Raw genomic sequence first — 18,907 nt, 5'->3', positions numbered from 1 at the left:
TCTCGCTCCTGACCCTTGCTGAGGGTCCAGAGCGAAAAACACCAAAAACACACCTTTTCCCTAAAATTTGACAGAGCTAAGTTTGCAAGTCAGTGAGGGGGCCTAGTTCAAATGTCTTGAAGAGATTTTGGAGGTTGAAAAATGCTAAATTTGAGCAAAACATGAAAAATCGCTCCTGACCCTCAGAGAGGGTCCAGGGCAAGATTTTGATTTACTTCATTTTGCAATGGAAAAGGACTAAGTTTTGAGCATGAAAGGGAAATGAATGACTTTCTCCACCCACCTGAAGAAGTTTTGGCTAGAAATGATGAAGGACCTTGTTGAAAACAGAAAAATCGCTCCTGACCCTCAGAGAGGGCCCACAGCGAGAAATCTTATAAGGGTCATTGCTAGCCTTATTTGGTCGACTTAAGATGTCAAAGGCATGATGAAGGATAGAATGAACATAATGAGGTATCTAGACTTGATCAAAGATGATAAATTGAAGGAGTTTTGCCCAGGAAAGGTAAAATCGCTCCTGACCCTCAGAGAGGGTCCAGAGCGATTTTCTTTGTGCGCACATTTTTGGACCTTTCTTGGACATGAATTTTTATTCATAGCAAAGAACAAGATGACATCTTCCTTGGCAAAGTGATTTTTAGATGAAAAGTGAAACATTTTGGTCTAGGTAGCAAAAATCGCTCCTGACCCTCAGAGAGGGTCCACAGCGAGATTTTCAAATATGCATTATTCTTACAAGATCAAAGTGATTTTATGATTGGAAGGGATGAAGGAAAGCACGTTCTATCCGTTGATTATAATTTGGAGGATCAACACAAGAAGAAATCAACCCAAAATGAAAAAATCGCTCCTGACCCTCACTAAAGGCTCACAGCGAAAAATCGCTCCGGACCCTCAAAGAGGGCCCATAGCGAGAAACCTAAAATGGGAATTTTTCATCCAAGTTTGAGGAAGGCTAAGGCTAGGCATGGGTTTGAAACGATGTTTGAAAAGCCTTGAAGTGAAAAGAAATCGTTGAGAATCAAAATTTTTAAGGCAATTACAAAAATCGCTACGAACCCTTAGAGAGGGCCCATAGCGATTTTCCAGTTTTCTCTCCTTTGTTTGAAGAATTGAGACAAAATCTTGCCTGGACAGGAGGAGAACGTGATGTGTTATGCCTTGGAGGTGATTTGAAGATTAAACGATAAAGGAATTTGCCTAAAACCAAAAAGTCGCTCCTGACCCTCACTGAAGGTCCACAGCGAGATTTTCAAAAAATGCATGTTTTCTTCAAAATGGTGCTAAGGCAAGGTTAGGATAAGGCAAAGAGACCTCCAACAACATGATGAATATTATTTTACCTTTGAAACTTGATGATTTTGGTCAGAAAATGAAAAATCGCTCCTGACCCTCAGTGAAGGCCCACAGCGAAAAATCGCTCCTGACGCTCAGAGAGGGCCCAGAGCGAAATTATTGAAAATCCTCGTTTTACCTTGCAACAACAAAGCGAATTTGGATGGAGTAAATAAAGGAAGGATGTTGCTTAATGACGAATGAAGTTTCAATGAAAAATGATGAAGAATCAAGCCTAAAATCAAAAAGTCGCTCCTGACCCTCAGAGAGGGCCCATAGCGATTTTTCAAGATCCTCTCCTTTGTTTGAGGAATTGAGACCAAATCTTGTGTGGATAGGAAGAAGAGATGATATTTTATGTCTTGGAAGCAATTTGGAATCCAAAAGATGAAGGATTAAGAGCAAGATTGAAAAATCGCTCTTGAACTTCACTGAAGGTCCAGGGCGAAATTGGTGATATCCTTCATTTTTACATTATTGAGCGTTGATGTTCCTTAAAATTCACCAAGTTGCTAACTTTGAGGCCTTTGGAAAGGCTAAATCAAATTCGCATTAAATTAAAGGCATTTTAATTTAATAAATTAATTTTTAGGCCTTGAAATAATCAAAAATCCACCTTGGAGGCATTAAAATTAATTTTCAAATTTTAAATGAAGGTGAGCGCTCAAATACATTTATTTGCTTTTACAAGCAAGTCGGCCTTCTTTTAAAGGGGGATTTTATTTCATTTTCATTTCCCTTTTGGCAAGTCGGCCTTGGGGAGAATCAAGGTGAGCGCTCTATATATGGGTGATGCTTTGTTCAAGTTTAATCATTCATTCATCCTTTCCTAAGTGCGAAATTGGAGAGCTATTTGAGGAGCGAAATCTAGCTAGAGTGGAGCGAATTTCTACTAAGCGTTGAAGATCAAAGAGGGTGGAGTCTATTCTTTTGAAGTTAGAGGAGGCACAATTCATCCAAGGGAGAATTTTGATTTAAATTTTGCCTAGCAAAATCCATTTTTTGCATCATTTCTTAGAGTTTAATACTCAAGAGGAGGTATGGCAAAATCATCTTGACACCCTTGTTTAAGGTTTGATTTTTGGACATTTGTTTTGGAAAATCTAAGTATTGCATGGTTAATTAGGAAATGATAACTCAAGATTTATCATGAAGTTTCCTAATTAAAATCTTAAATCTTCCTTTTAAGTTTAATTTCTACACTTCAAGATATATTACTAATTGTGAAATGTTGTGTAGGTATCAAGATGGCAATTCCAAAGCCCGAAGGATCTACAAGTCAGTAGGTTCTCATCAAGGACGATCAAGCAAGGATAAGAGCGACCTCCTCCAGTCTAGCATTGACAAAGATGGCCTTCTTCGAACTAACATCATCAGGAATGACTTCTTCCAATCCAGCATTCCAAGGCAAGGTACATCATCATCCTGCACATCAAAGACAAAAGAAGTTAGAGCAAGGGTTCGTTGAAGAAGCATATAGTTTCAGAAGAGTTAATTAAAGCTAGCTTCTCAGCAACATCAAGTTGGCATCAACCAAGTGTCAGACGAGGTGGCATCCCAGTCATCACTTCTCTAGTTGGATTGGTCCACCTCAGCATGTCCAGATTCAATGTACCTAACTCATGGGAGGTGGCACAAACTTCTATGTACCTACCCCAGCTATCTATTGGTCAAATTTTCCGGAGAAGACGTGTCCTAAAAATGTAATTTTATCATTGGTCAGGCATTAAATGCTATGTAATGGTTGTAACAAACCCTAATTAGGGTTTTCATTATTGAATCTTGGCCATTGATCTCAAATTGATCTTAGCCATTGAATTGTATCATGGGCACTATATAAGCCCCAGCTCTTCATTTTGTAGAGGCATATAGGGAGGAGAATAGAGATAGATAGAGAGTAGTTAGAAGGTGAATAGTCAGTTGATAGAATAGCAATTAGAGTAGAATAGGAGGACAAGGCAAGAAATTGTTGCCATTGATTGTAAATAAACTCCATTTTCATTGAAGTAATGGTGAAGTGTGTTGTTTCTTGCAATATGCATGGTTTCTTGTTGAATCTTCAATTCTAGATGGTAGATGATTAGATCGAATGAAGGAAATTGTTGAATGCACCTGTGTGGAATCCCCCTAATCCAAACCACTAGCCTCTTGTTGATGGTAAGTGCGCCTTGCGTGGTCAACTGGAATGAAATGAGTTTAATCTTAAGTCGTTACACGTCCATTGTTCATGCATTATCTTGAATGGTGATCATTGTCAGATGGTGTACGATTTAAACATATTGGAAGCATCCCTTAGAAGATCGCATTGAGTTGGTGTCGAATTGATCAAGCTTGATGGTGAGACCCAGCCCAGTAGGAATCCACCTAGTCATTCATCCATCTTCTCGCATTCTAGGTGGTAGAGTAGACTTCCTGAACCTTGCATCTTTTGCCATTTGTTTGTCTTCCAGTTAGTTAGTAAAATCCTATGTTCCAGCAATATTCAAAGCAAATCAAACGTTCAGTCATCAAGTGTAAGTCCCCTTGTGATTCCAACAAATCACATCATACCACAGAGAGCTTATCCACATGTAGAGATCCTACAGAAAAGAACCTTGAAGTCAACCCGATTGATCCTTTTCGCGACATCTTCAGCATTCGGAGACTTTACTCAAGAGAGGATAAGGTACCCTTGGGTATTTTATTCTGTGTTTGCATGTGCATAAAAAACACATCAACAGGTCCTTGAGCTCGTGGGCTTTCTACCTTTGTTGGGTCCTTGAGCTCGTGGGTTTGAACAAGTGTGGGGAATGATGAACCCCCGAAAATGGACAAAATAACAAACTTTTTCAATGTTGATTCCACATTGAGTCTGTTTTTGTCTTAGACCAACCCTATTTCTAAGCAATTTGGTAATTTCACAAATTTTTCTAGGGTTTTGCAAGTTTTTACAATGATTTTTTTCACTTTTTTGTCATTTTGGGGGTTTTTAACATGATTTTAATGTGATCTAAATGCAAAAAATCTTTGAAAATTGGGTCAACGCTTAATCAAAGATTTTTTCATGAATCGGGATTTTTTCAGGGAATAAATCAGCTAGCTCCAAGATTCAGGATTAATTGGGTATAATCACGATTTTTTGCAGACAATGCTTCATTGATTGAAACACAATTTTCAGAGAAATATTCAGACCCTTGCACTCAGAAATCAGACCTGAAACAGCAAAATATCATCCATTTTTTTGAGTTTTGAAGGGCATTTTCAGACTTACATATTGAAATTAGACCTATCCTAAGTCTGAGAATCAGGTTTATTCAAGGCAAATTTTCCAGATTTGATCCAAACACTTGTATTTTCCAGAATTATGTTTCATAACTTCGAATTTCTGATTTTAGAAAGCTGTCGGAAAATCATTTGAAATCAAAACCTAAGTTAATTCTGGAAAATTAATTCTTCAAATTACCTATCACAAGTTGGGACAAAGTTGGGAGCAAAAGTCCCTATGAAGTTCGATTTTCCACTCAGGAATAACAATCAACTTACCCATCGGGAATGAGGACAAAGTACGGAACATTGAAGTGCCCTGATGGGGTTCAAATTTCCACTCCATCAAATGGTGATCAAATCAACACAAAATTTTAAAGGTAGTCCCGATGAGGGTTGGATTTCCACTTGAGAGCAGATTTACAAAGGAAGAGCATAAGTCATGAGGAATGAGGAGTCCCTATGCAAATCGAATCTCTACTCCAAGAGTAAGGCATCAAAATGAAGTGAAATTTGCTAAGACAAGGAGTCCCTATGACATTCGAATTTCCATCATGAGAAAATGATCATGAAGACAATGATAAATTTCAAGGACTCGATTAGTCCCTACAAGGATTGATTTCCCACCAAGGTTGAAACAAGGTTTATCCCATAGGTGTTTGATTCATATTTGTTTCTTTTGCAGGTCTGCTACAAGGAAAGGAAGCATGATGATCAAGGATTGAAGTGAAAGAGGATGCAGCTTGCAGGGATACCAAGGGCTCAACACTTCAAAGAAACAAGTGATGAAGGATCAGCTCCAAGAGGACAAGCAAGTGAAATGCAAGAATGAAGAAACTTCAACAATGCTATGAGGAGGAATCAAGGTTCAAATTCAAGAGAAGTTAAAGGTATGATTTGGAGAAAAGACTCTACGAGCATATTGCAAGGACAACATCACAAGTGCAAATGAAAAAGATCAACATTTCAAGGATGGGAAGAGGATTTCAGGACAAGGATTTCAAAAAAAAGCAAAGATGAGTACTAGCTCAAACATGACGAAAACTTCACTATGATGGTGAACAAATGAGGGAAAGACATATCCAAGACATGATCACAAGGAATTCCGAACATCATGAAGAATGTTTAAGGCAAATTGATTAAGTCTACAAGGCAAATTGAGGTGGCATTTAAGTCACCATTCGTTCAATCAAAGGGTACCAAGTCAGCATTCATTCAAGGATGGAACAAGTGACATGTGGCGCTACATCAAATATTATTCATCTTACCTAGCCTCATCTCTCAATGGCCAATGTAATGGTGGTTGTAAAAAACCCTAATTAGGGTTTGTATCTTTCGATCTTGGCCATTGATTGTGAATCAATCTGAGCCATTCATTGTAATGAGACCTCTATATAAAGCTCAGTGCTCTAATTTGTAAAGGTTAATGTTAGAAGAGTAGAAGAATAGTTGCTAAGAAAATAAGGAATTAGAAGTTAGAGTAGAGCACAGTAGGAGAAGAAGAAATTGTTGCTATGACTTGTAAATGAATATACTCTTTTCATTGAAGATATGGTGAAATGTGTTGTTTCAACAAGTTACATGGTTTCTACTTCTCATTTGCTTTAATGTTGATTAATTGAATGAAAGATCTTGTGGATGATTAATGGTGAAATTTGCATATCCATACTACTAGCAGTTTGTTGATTGTAAACTTGCCTTGCATGGTCAACTGGTATCCGTATTCAAGCCTAACTTCAATTGCTATTCACACATTGATATGCATTGCCTTGACGGTGTCTATGTTGTTGGTGGTAATTTGAACATCATATATTTACCTTAGAAGATTGCACTAGCTTTGTAGAGTTGATCATTGATGTCAAAGCAAAGTCTATTAGAGTTTCACCAAGTCATTCACTACTTCTTATATTCCTAGGAGTAAATTAGTCTTCTGAAACCCTTCCTCCTTTTGTCCTTTTTTTCAATTCAAGTTAGTTTAGGAAAGAAAGCATCACAAGATTGCAATATCCAGTAACGTTCAAACATTCATGCATTCAACGTAAGTCCCCTTGTGATTCCAGCAATATCACATCAAACCATTGAGCTTATCCACACATCAAGACCTGACATTTCAAAAGCTTGGAGTTGTCTCATTTGATCATGAAACATAGCATTTGAGAGACTTTGTTCAAGAGAGGATAAGACACCTTGGTATTTTATTTTGTGTTTGAGGTGCATAAAAAACACATCAACACGTCCCTAACTCAATAGTGATGAAACCAAGAACCCTATCCCTAATTTGTCGAAGGTAGGAAAAGACCCCATCCCTCTAGAACTTATCTCACCTTGTGAGCCCAAACACTATCCGGTTTGCAAGTACTAACTAGAGTTCAAAACTAAAAAACTTCATATTTCCTAGACTAATGCTGATTTATATTTCTTGATGGATTGACAATTCAATCCTCAAATAATTCTTGAATGCTTTTTTATGAATAATCCTTGAATGAATTTATGAAATATTATATTTTCCTGACTGTAATTCTGAATTTATATCCTGGATTGTTTTACTGATCTTATATTGATTGTTCCTTCATACCTTCTCAAATGAATTGTTCTCTCTTGTATATCTTCTAGTGAGGAGGCACACCCCTTCACTTTACAAGGGATGCATACTTTCACTTTCAAGCGCTGCCTTGAAACTTTGTTTAATTTTGATTATAATCTATTTGCTAATTTCAGTCGGCCCTCTTGTAACATAAAATAAGCAGAACACCTTTTGACATGCTTATAAACTAAGGAAAAACATTATTTTGAATGCTTTGCTAAAAGCCTTTGTCATATGGCTAGTAGATGGTTGGGGATTAAATAAATGTGACAAATTAGATGATTATATGTTGAGCATGGGTATTAAATAAATGTTTCATTCTTCAATACGTAGTTGAATAATACACTCCCCACATTAATCACAACTTCATTTCAAAACTTGACTTCAAAAAAGTAAACAACTGTCTGTGTAAGCAAGACCCCTACATGAGGTTTATGGCTTTGGGTGTCGATCTCCTAAGCAGCAAGCTTGTTAAGCTCCCATGCGTGAACAATGCCAAGCACCTCGCACCTTTCTTGTCGAGTTGTTTATGACAAAGCTCCTGCAATGCCAAGCACCTCTCACCTTTGCAAATGCTAAAGGAACCATTGTGCAACGATATTTAATCTTGTCGCACCAAACTACTAGAAGTTGTCGAAGAAGCATCGGTCAACTTAGAAGTAGCAATAGTTGATGAAGTGTCCTCAATTGGTAAGATGAAGTGCCTTCAACTGTGGATACAACAATGTGTAGAGGAGCACTATATGTCAACTGATCATTCCCTGAGGATGTGTCCGCACAAGTTGTGATAGTAGGTGTCTCAGTAGTAGCCAAGGGAACATGAGGATTAGACAAAGATTCAAGATCTCCAAACAACTACTCGATGATGGTCCAAGCAATTAATGGGCACTCAATGTGCTCTATGTAATGAAGATATCCCTCATATACTATAATGCCTATTAGTCCATAAACCTTGTCATTTTTGTTAAACCACTTGTTCTTCTATTATTCGTCATGTGGCTCAAAAGCAAGTCCAAGAATATAGGGTATGACCGGCCACTCACAACAGTGATTCTTTATCCCTTGTTTCCAAGACAAATAGTTCTCTGAATTAAGCTTGACAACAAAAGGATTAAATTATGGTTTTGACATGATGGACCGATCTCCCATATTACCTCAACTAGTCTCACCTGAAGATAATAGAAGGAAGTGTGGAAGTATACAAGACACAACATAGATTACACCCTCCCTTACAATAGGCACTTTATAAGCGTAGTGCATAGGCATGACCAATTGGAGCTCAAAATGGCACTTTATAATGAGAGTGTGGAATTGTCTCCATTGGATCAGGAATATAGAAAAACACTTCTGAAAAAAACAGCACTCAAATTTGAGCTACAGAACAAAAGTTATGCTAATTTTGATTTTTCACCTCTATGCCCAATGCAGCATTACAAAAAATTTAAATGTCTTCTACAATTAGAAATAAAATGTTTTTGCAAATTTGAGAGGAGAATGAGAAAAAAAGTGAGGAGAAAGGGAAAAAGTTAAGCCCACTTGGATGGGAAAAAACCAAGGGCTAAACTACCATGCGACCAAGGGCTAAAGGCAATTAGAGGTCATGCCAAGGCTGCCAAATCAAACACCAATGGAGGTCCAATGAGCAGAACAAAACACACGCCAAGTCCACTACTTAAATGCTAAGATGAACTCTCCAAAATCAACGCCAGCCAAGCAAAAGCAAATTGGCACCCAATAACAAGTCAACAAATCAATTTCACCAAAAAAGCAATGAATCAAGGCACAGCTATATCGCACCTTTGATTTTCAGGTTGAAGGCTTTACATGCTGAGCAAATACAGGTCGCCACACCAAATACAGCTCACAGCCAGCAAATACAAGTCGCCAAAGTGAAGGATGACTTGTTTCACATTATTGTTGCCAATCAACAAAGCAATTGGATGCCCAAAGTAAAGTTACAGGCAAATTTTCAAGCCATGCATCGAAAGGTTTTGACAAATTTAAATGCAAATCTGAACAAACACTGAAGAAAATGAAAATCGGATAAATTTCAGATTGAAGTCAGCCCCAACACAAGCAAAAGTCCAAGTCAAAGATAAATTTTCACTAGTTTTTGCCACCCCAAACATAGCCTTATGAGAGGTCGATTTGCAACATTAATGTCAAGTCGATTTTCAGCCAAAAAAATTTTGCTCAGAAATTGACGCCAAAGTACAACATAAAATTTTCTTGAAGTCAAGTGCAAGAAGTCTATGGTAGATTTTAAGGTGCAGGTCGATTTGTAGTGCAAAGCCCGAAATGCTAAGATATTTATAGGTCTTTCCACAAATAGCAAAATAAAATGGAAAAACGCCTTTACAACTTCTTGCAAAGATCCAAAACACCTCTACCAGAAACACACAAGCCAATTCTATCAGGAAATAGATGAAAATTTCACGAATTTGGATGCAAATTTCACTGAATTTCTCTTGCCTTCTCACAGATATGGATGAATTGGAAAAATTTGGAAGCACCATACACACAGCTAATTTGCAGTGAATAATGCAAATGCAAATACAGAGCACCTAATAATTGTGAAATTGCAGCTTGATTGCCAAAGGAATACTTGAATTTAAGGTAGATTTGTCAAAATATAACATGAAATTGCAGATTCAAGTGCAAAGTAACACCAAAATGCTGCAAACAATTTCTGCAACTAGCCTTTCCACAAAATAGAACAAACTTAGAAAGTATTGTATAAATTATTACATAAATGCAAATCTGAAAGCAAAATTTCCAACAGAAGTGCAAATTTCTCTATATTTCAACAAAATCTTTAGAATACTTTTAGAAAGCATAAGAGAATTTATATATTTTGAACACATTTCACCACAAATTGAACTAATTTCATCAAAACTTGCCGATCTATGCTGAATTTGCATGAACCAAGATAAAATTGCAACCTTCAAATCTCCATTTCAAATTACAATTTACAAATAATCAGAATGCATTTCATTTGCAACAAGTGTGGCTCTGATACCATGTAAGATTTGCCAAAGAAACTTGAGCAAATAGAAATAACAAACAAATGTAAATGTTGGCAAATGAAGAGATTGGATTGGAAGGCATGAAATTACATTAGGAGTGAAGGTGTATATAAAAAAGAAATATCCTGCCTACCACCCTATCTAACTTGCCACATAGGCACAACTACCCACCAAGTTGGTGATTAATCTACACCAACCCACACACACACATGATTTTTATATTTTTTTATACAGATACACCCAAATGTACCCAGCCCCTAAAAAAATTATGACATGCCAGCCAGCATACTATACCCACGTACCCATACCCAATTTCGATTGGGCAAATTAGCTTTTTAAGTAAACCCTTGTGAATGCAGATCAGAAATGGCACTTAAACCCTTAAAAATGCATAGAAATGTCATGATTCTAAAGCAATGTCACAATTTTAAAGCAATGTTGTGATGAAAAAATTTAACGAATAGAAATCTATCACAATTTATAGCATATAACGGCAACTCTACATATAATGCAAGTCGAGAATGGCACTTATACAATGATTTACAAACTTATTTATAGAATATTTGAAGGAAGATTTTATGTTTTTTGAAGAAATTTAAGTATTTTTCAATGTTCTATGAGGACACTTCCCCCCTCCCCCAAAAAAACCCTGCAATTCCAGGATGGAGACATTTCCAAGATGTGGAGACTTGGGAGAAACATCCCCCTACCATCACCTTCGCCACCTTGAAGATGCCATAAGATGCCGGGGACTCCAAGATGTTTCCAAAACATTTGAGGGAAGCCCAAGAATCTCACAAAAGACTTGGGGACACCCAAGAATCTCCCAAAGTCTCGAAAACGCCCAAGAATCTCCCAAAGTTTGAGGATGCACAGGAGTCCCCCAAGGCTGAACAGAAATAAAGGCAAATTTTATAAAGAAGACTCAAAAACAGTTGATCCTTCGGCCCAAAGCAACCCTAATGGCCTATGGGCCCCACCTAAACCCCACAAACCCTATTAAACACCTCAAATCCTCTTTTCAACTCACAAAAACAAATCAACAAGTTGATAGTGTTAGTGTGAGAGTGAGAGATGCAAGTGCAAGGTGAAAGAGTGAGAGTGAACTGCAAGAGGGTTGAGGAGCAAGACGAGGAGTGACCATGTAGAGTCTAGAAGTTCTAGTGATGAGGAGTTTGTAGATAATTAGAAGCCTCACTTCACTCTTATTTTGAACATTTGTAATCATCACCATACTCATTGTAATCATCATTATGAAATCTTAAATATGATATAAATTTTGAAATTGGCATTCCATTGTTCAATGTTAAATTGTTAATGTTCACTTCAAAGTTTAATACTAATAGTTTCTAAGTTTTATTAGTTTGTCAAAGTTTCATTTGTAATGCTTCTACATCTTTTTATAACTACTTTTTCTAGTACTATATCATATATGTATTTCAGCACCACCACCACACCATCGCATCCCCACAATCCCCCAACTTAGGCCCTTGCCCCCCCCCCATCCCCAAAACATATACGTTCATCCCCATGGCCCCCCATCAAGAAACTCTGAACTATGGTATTTTTTTAAGTTTCTGAGTCAAAGAAATTTCACATTTGTTCTACTAAGTCCAAGTCAAGTGCAAGTATGTGAACGATGGTCAGAACCATAACTGTGACCATAGCCAAAAAAAAAACTGTTCAAAAAATGTCATAACTATTTCCTGCCATCTCCTAAAATGGGGACACATTTTTGAGACGTTTCCAAAATTTTCTTGTGGGGGTGAGTGGGGAGCCAAGGTACGTCCCCTGCTGTCCCCAAACCATCTAAGGGGGCAGGGCCAAGGATTTGAGGGGTGGGGACACATTGCCGTGTAACACAGCATCCAAGTACCAAGATTACTCCCACAGTCAAAAACTCGGCGACCAAAAAGTCAGTCATAGAAAAATTCTGCTTCTGCATTGGAAATTCAAGTATAATGTTGAAAAACAAAGCAATAGGGTGTCCCAGCTCTTCTGGCCAAGTGACGCTCATGAGATATAGCTATTATGAGTACACTTGATCTGCACTTAAATTTGCAAATCTTAAGATTGCAGTTTAGGCTTAATTTAAAACAAGATTTAGAAAAACCTTTGAATAAACTACAAAAAAATCGTGCATTCACTTTTTCGTTGAATCCACAACGCTAACTTTATTGTTCAATTCCTGAGTTAAATATAACACCTTCAACTCTACTGTTCAATAATTAACAAATTTATAACAAGTGTTCAATAATCGGGTGAAATACAACATGTGGTTAGCCCGGTTCAATTCTCACCGTCTAAATTCTAATTTTGCCACCAAAATGATACAGACTATACTAATTCTGAAATTAAAAAGTGTTGCACTGAGCTTTTTAGCTATATGCAAAATGTTGCCCTGAAAAGAAAAAATCTGTTCTTCAAAGCTTTTTAAAAAACAAAGTGAATTCTTCACTCACGACATGCACGTCTTTGAAGCCCGTCAACGCAAGGGTTTTGAGCAGCTCACAACCAATGCCGCCCGCGCCAACCATTAATACTTTCGCTCCCTGCCATGATTATACCAACTCTTAGTCAAATTAAAAACCTAATGCTCACTTCTGGAGCTACCAATCAAACTTTCCTACAAACAATAATAATAATAAAACAGATACACTTATTATTACTTTAATGGCTTCCGTTTCTTCCGCAGAAGCCATTGAAATTGCTAAGAAAGAAACTTCTAACGAGAGTAGGAAAGTGGGCAGTCACAGCGTGTAGTTGTGCACAGAGAGCGCTGCAGGGAGAGTTAAAATGGTGATAGAAATCACGACAATGGGATTAATAGCTTATAGGGTAGCTCAGCGCGTGGAACCCCCGCTAGAAAATGATAGGGAACTTTCATGGGAACGTGCGAGGGTTTTGAGTTTAATAGATTCTCTCTTCCTACCCTGCATTAAAAAACAAATTAAATACAGGATAAACGTAAAGCAAACCCCGTCAGAACTAGTTCAAACTTAATCGGGAACCTCTCCATACAAATATTACGCGAGGGCCGTCACAGGTTTAAGGGTGAAACTTTTTGTCCTACATTATTTTGTTTTGTGTGGGACTTTTATGTATATTGTTTTATTATAGGATTTTAATTGATTCGGTATATTTTTTATTTTATTTTTTAAATTAATATTTAATAATTATATTTTATTTTTAAAAATATTTTTAAATTTTAAATTTTAATTTTATTTAAATTATATATTATTTTTAAAATATTTTAAATTTAAATTATAATTTTTTTATACATTTAAATTAAAAGTAAATGAAGAAGATAATAATTGTCGTTTGAATTTTTTAAAATTTTGAAATAAAAGAATGAAAAACAAGCTAAGTCTATTTTCTTTTTTAGCTTTCATAATTTTTCATTTTTTAATTTTTAAATTTAAAAATCTCTATTTAATAATAAAATAATTTATCTTCATTCTTTTGCAAACACCTGTCAACAAAATTAAATCAACTTCACTATTAATTTCTCAATCTTGATGAAAATATCACATTAGATATACAAGAAATCTTTTAAAATTTAGAAAGCATTTAAATTGTGGTATTTCATGATACATACGGAATCTGAAATCACTCCCAACTTGAATCTAGGTCAAAACTAGTTAGCTAGATTACATATCATACTGAGGTAGAGTATGACTAGGTATGACAAAAGGGGACAATCTAGTGTGACATATCTCGTATAACCACAGTTGGAAAAATAAATCAAACATGTGTAGCTCTCTCTCTCTCTCTCTCTCTCTCTCTCTCTCTCTCTCTCTCTCTCTCTCTCTCTCTCTCTCTCTCTCTCTCTCTCTCTCTGTGTGTGTGTGTGTGTACATACATACATACATGTATATATGTATACATATACATACATACATACATGTGTATGTGTATGTAGTGTCATAAATTGTACACCTTTAATTAGGGTGTCCAATTCTATGCTCCCCTAACACTCATTTTAGTATTGTCCATTCATCTATGTATTATAGGACCTTTATGAATTTAAATTAATAGTATGAGCCTTATTTCATTTTATTACATCAACACTTTATTAATTAGACCCTTATTTTAAGTGTGTCATTTATCTTATCTCATTCATGCTTGTATGGGTCCTATGGCACTTCAAGTTCAATGAACCTTTTCCCACATCTAAACATTATAAATTTTTATATAAATCTATTTCTGGTATCAAGACCCTATTATCTCACATCCCTAAAAAGTCAAGCTTAAATGTTAGGATAAGGTCATTCAAGGTAGCATTGTTTGACGCTTTTTGGCTAAAATTTTAGGAGGATAATATGTCGATCTTACCATTCCCAAAACTATCCCAATGCAAAAATATAATAATTTTAAGTTAGCCTAGAGGTGATTTTACTTTGAGATCACTATATAAGGAATCCCTACTAATTCATTTCATCATTTGTCATTATCATATCATTATTATCATTTCAATTCAAGAGCATATCTAAGACTAAGGAGCAACAAGCTACATCAAGGCATCTTCAATTGTGTTTCAATTATGATTTCATGATGGATTTTATGTGATTTATAATGTCATTGCATCAACACATGGATGACTTATCCTAAGAACATTGCATCACCAATTGAAGGTATAATCAATTCAATCAAGCATTTCAATCAAGCATTTATCAAACAATTCCATTTCAATTTCAAGTCAATTATAGGGATAATTCCAAACCTAGGGTTTGACCTAGGCAAACCCCTATCAACCCAACATCTCCTCTTGTGTGCAAATTTAGGTTCAGCTACAAGTGTTATCATAGATAGAAGACAAAAAAGTTCTTAGGACTTGGAGATAGAAGACCCTTCAAAAGATCATCAAAAAACACCATGAAAAGGGCATTCTCAATGCCATTGTCCTGGACAAAGGCATATTGGGTGACATTGTCCTCCAAAATTAGGTTCAAGCTAAAATCTGATAGGGTGCCAATGTAGTGTCTTAGAGGCCCAAATCTAAAGTTGTGTGTAGAAATTCATCAAAAGACAAGAGCGTTTTAGCACAACCTTGTTCACCCAGTTTTGGCTCAGTTTTCAGGCATAGGTGCACTACTAACTTCCATTCTCATTTTTGTACATTTTTTAAATTTTTATTGTCGGTATCAGATAATATAATTAGTTCAAGTTGTTAATTCATACATGCACCTTATTACCCTAGATTTTGTAGTCACTTTACATTTTAAAAGGTCATTTTCAACTCAATCAAAAGGAGTGGAATCCAATCTGCATTCAACCCTTTTCCTAATAGAATTAAGGTTGAATCTATTGAATTCATTATCCTTTTAATGCAATTATTGTGAAATAGATCTTGTTACTAGTTTACATGCATACTAATGAACCCTATTTTCATTCATTTCACTGTATATATACCCTCAATTTTAAATAAAATTGAGATTGCAGTTTGTGAACACATCAATGCAAAGTTGGCTGAAATAAATATTTAGATGTTTACCTCATGGGATGACAGAACATCAAAAGTGTGGCCACATTTGATTCCCCTGTGGAAAGACGCAGTTGTGAATCATGATAATCGAAGAGAGGCTAGATGATGTCTTCCCCTAAGTGCTTGTCTAAAGTTAAACTTTGACAGTGTTGCGCGAGGCAATCTGATCTTGTTCGGAGTTGGGTTCATCATAAAGAATGACATGGGAACATTGGTATAGGGTGGGTCTATCAAACTTGCACATGGCACCAAACACAATGCAGAGTATGTGGCCCTAATGGAGGGACTTAAATTCTGCAAAGAGAAAGGGTTGAAAGATATTGACATTGAGGGTGACTCCCTAAATATCATATGTGTCATAACCACTGCGAAGGCACCAAGCTAGAAATCAATGATGTGGCTTAAAAGCATCCATAAGTTATTGACTGATATGGGAGAGTACACTCTAAGGCACATCTATAGAGAGGTCAATACAGTTGCAGATTTTCTATCCAAACACGCTATTGACTAGGAGATAGAGTCTATCATATCCAACAATCCAAAGGTGTGGAGAGCAATGAGCAAGATAGACAGACAATTTGAATAAACACCCAAGCATATTTTTCTAACATCTTCGAGCACAAGGAAAGAATGGAAGATTAACGCAATCTACATCAATTGTGAGTCGGGATAGGATAAGACTCATTAACAGTGATATGGTGAGGCATGAGGTAATAAAATGCTAGCGACAGAATAAAGTATGCCAATTATTTTTGTAGAATCATGGCAAGCTCTTCCTCAGACGGGATGGACGAGAATGAAATGATCATTGTGTTGACTTGAATTTCATCCTCAGAATGTTACCTGCAATAAGTTAGTTTCACAAAATACAAATGGAAATACTACAAGAAATCCAAACTCAACCAATGAAACTATATACAGTACATATAAAAATAAAATACTAGTATTACCTTCATGGCTTATGTCTCATTGTGTCCTAACTCCACTGTTCATGGTTGCAGATGGTGTGCTCTCAAACAATGCATTGATGGCTTCCAAGATGGCATATGAAGAATGGACTGATAACTTGTAGTTAACTGATACTATGATATGCAATACTACATGATTATGCTAAAATGATTATGCTATATGATGATATATGATAATTGTTATTGCTATTTGCTTCAAAAACTCACAAATGCATATGATTAACTTGCAAAATGCACTTGAAGTCTCTTGAAGTCTAACTCTCTCTCAAATGAAGCTCTTGATTTTATAGATTTTGAGAGGATGATATGATGTAGCTTAGATCAACGGTCATGATCAGATCTGCAGATTTGAATGGTTGTGAGCAAAGGTGAAGGTTGAGAGAAAGGGGGAAGGAGAAGACAAGTGTCACAAGATGTAGGGGGTGTTGGTAGTTGAAGATAAATGATAAATTAATATTTAAGAAATATTAATTTCCTTAGCCACATGTTTGATGAGTTGGCAAAGGGAAGATGAAGTGGAGATGGAGGGTGAGTTGGAAAAGGGATTAAATAATTTTGAGAATTATTTAATATTTGAGACTATAGGATGGGAGAATAACCATTAAATATTGGATATTTAATTGATTTGAGGAGATAATTAAATATTAGATATTTAATTAACTTGGTTAAAAGAATAATTAAATATTAGATATTTAATTAATTAGAAGAATAGGATAGATGAATTAATTAATAAAATATTAATTAATAGAAAGACATGAAAATGAATTAACTAAATTAATCTTTTCAAATTAACTATTTAATAGAAGAATAATTACTAAATAAATATAAAATATTTATTTAATTGCTCATAACCAATTTTTATGTGTATACAATCATAATACACGACTGTGAGTGTAGTTGTGAATAGGAGTCAAGCGCAATATATAACTAGAGGTCTTTTGCAATAAACACAAATGTTGAGGAGGGGGTGGTGTGCAGGATCATCAAGGATAGAGTGTTGAAAGGAGAACATAAGCATAACGTTGCTCTACTGGAGCGTTTCGTCTACAATGTTGCATGCACCATCAGTGACCATGAAGTTACAGAGAGGATAGTGTATATATCTATGTGTGTGTGTATATATGTATATGTATATGTTTATGTGTGTGTGTGTGTATATCTATGTGTGTATATATATGTATATGTATATGTATATGTATATATGCATAACGTTGCTCTACTGGAGCGTCTACAATGATGCATGAACCATCGGTGACCATGAAGTTACAGAGAGGGTAGTGAATACACACACACACATAAATATATACATATATACACATATATACACACACATAGATATATATGTGTGTATATCTATGTGTGTGTATATATGTATATGTGTATGTGTATGTGTATGTGTATGTGTATGTGTATGTGTATGTGTATGTGTATGTGTATGTGTATGTGTATGTGCATGTGCATGTGTACGTGTATGTGCATGTACATGTGTATGTGTATATGTGCATATGTATATGTATATGTACATATGTATGTGTATATGTGCATATGTGTATGTGTATGTGTATGTGTATATACATATACATATGTATATGTGTATGTGTGTGTATATGTATATGTATATGTGTATGTATATGTATATACATATACATGTGCATATGCATATATATATATATGTATATGTATATGTATATGTGTATGTATATGTATATACATATACATGTGCATATGCATATATATATATATGTGTGTGTGTGTGTGTGTGTGTGTGTGTGTGTGTGTGCATACATACACATACACATGCATGCATACATACATACATACATGTGTATATGCATGTATGTATATTGTAGACACCTAAAAATGTCTCATCAATAGCATATTAATTATTCATCTTATTAATTAAATATTTTTTAATTATTTAATTAAACTAATTCTTATTCTTCTGAATTAATTCTAATCATCATGTTTCTCCAAAATTACTAATTATTCTATTTCTATCTCTTTTAATCAATTCATCACTTAACCACTTCTTTAAATTAATTAAATATTTATTATTTAATTAAACAATCTTAATCATTTAATTAAAATTCAATTTCTAAATAATTAAAAAAAATCTATAAATTATTTAATTAACTAACTCATTCTTTTCAAATATTCAAAATTCAATATTTCAAATTCTCTCGAAATTTCAATTTCACCAAATTTCAATTACTTACATGTGCAATTCACTTTTCGAAAATCCAAATTCAAATTGAAATAAAAATGA

At 35.4% G+C, this 18,907-nt stretch overlaps 1 protein-coding gene across 2 annotated transcripts in view; it reads right to left on the bottom strand.

The window, feature by feature from the left end:
• LOC131034485 (SUMO-activating enzyme subunit 2) overlaps nucleotides 1–13,199 on the bottom strand; it is a 101,763-nt gene extending 88,564 nt beyond the window's left edge. Inside the window, exons 1-2 of one of the 2 annotated variants that reach the window (XM_059211347.1) lie at nucleotides 12,858–13,199; nucleotides 12,651–12,740 (exon numbers count right to left, since the gene is read on the bottom strand). In XM_059211347.1, the coding sequence (XP_059067330.1) occupies nucleotides 12,651–12,740; nucleotides 12,858–12,890 (123 nt within the window). In that variant the 5' untranslated portion in view covers nucleotides 12,891–13,199. The remainder of the gene's footprint in view (nucleotides 1–12,650; nucleotides 12,741–12,857) is intronic. The other variant, XM_057965992.2, reaches the window with a different exon arrangement.
• Between the last annotated feature and the right edge of the window lie 5,708 nt (nucleotides 13,200–18,907).

This window comes from Cryptomeria japonica, chromosome 9 (genome assembly GCF_030272615.1).
Source record: "Cryptomeria japonica chromosome 9, Sugi_1.0, whole genome shotgun sequence".
Classification (NCBI taxonomy): domain Eukaryota; kingdom Viridiplantae; phylum Streptophyta; class Pinopsida; order Cupressales; family Cupressaceae; genus Cryptomeria; species Cryptomeria japonica.
Note: the sequence above shows the minus strand (reverse complement) of the source record. Positions and strands in the feature narration are given on the sequence as shown.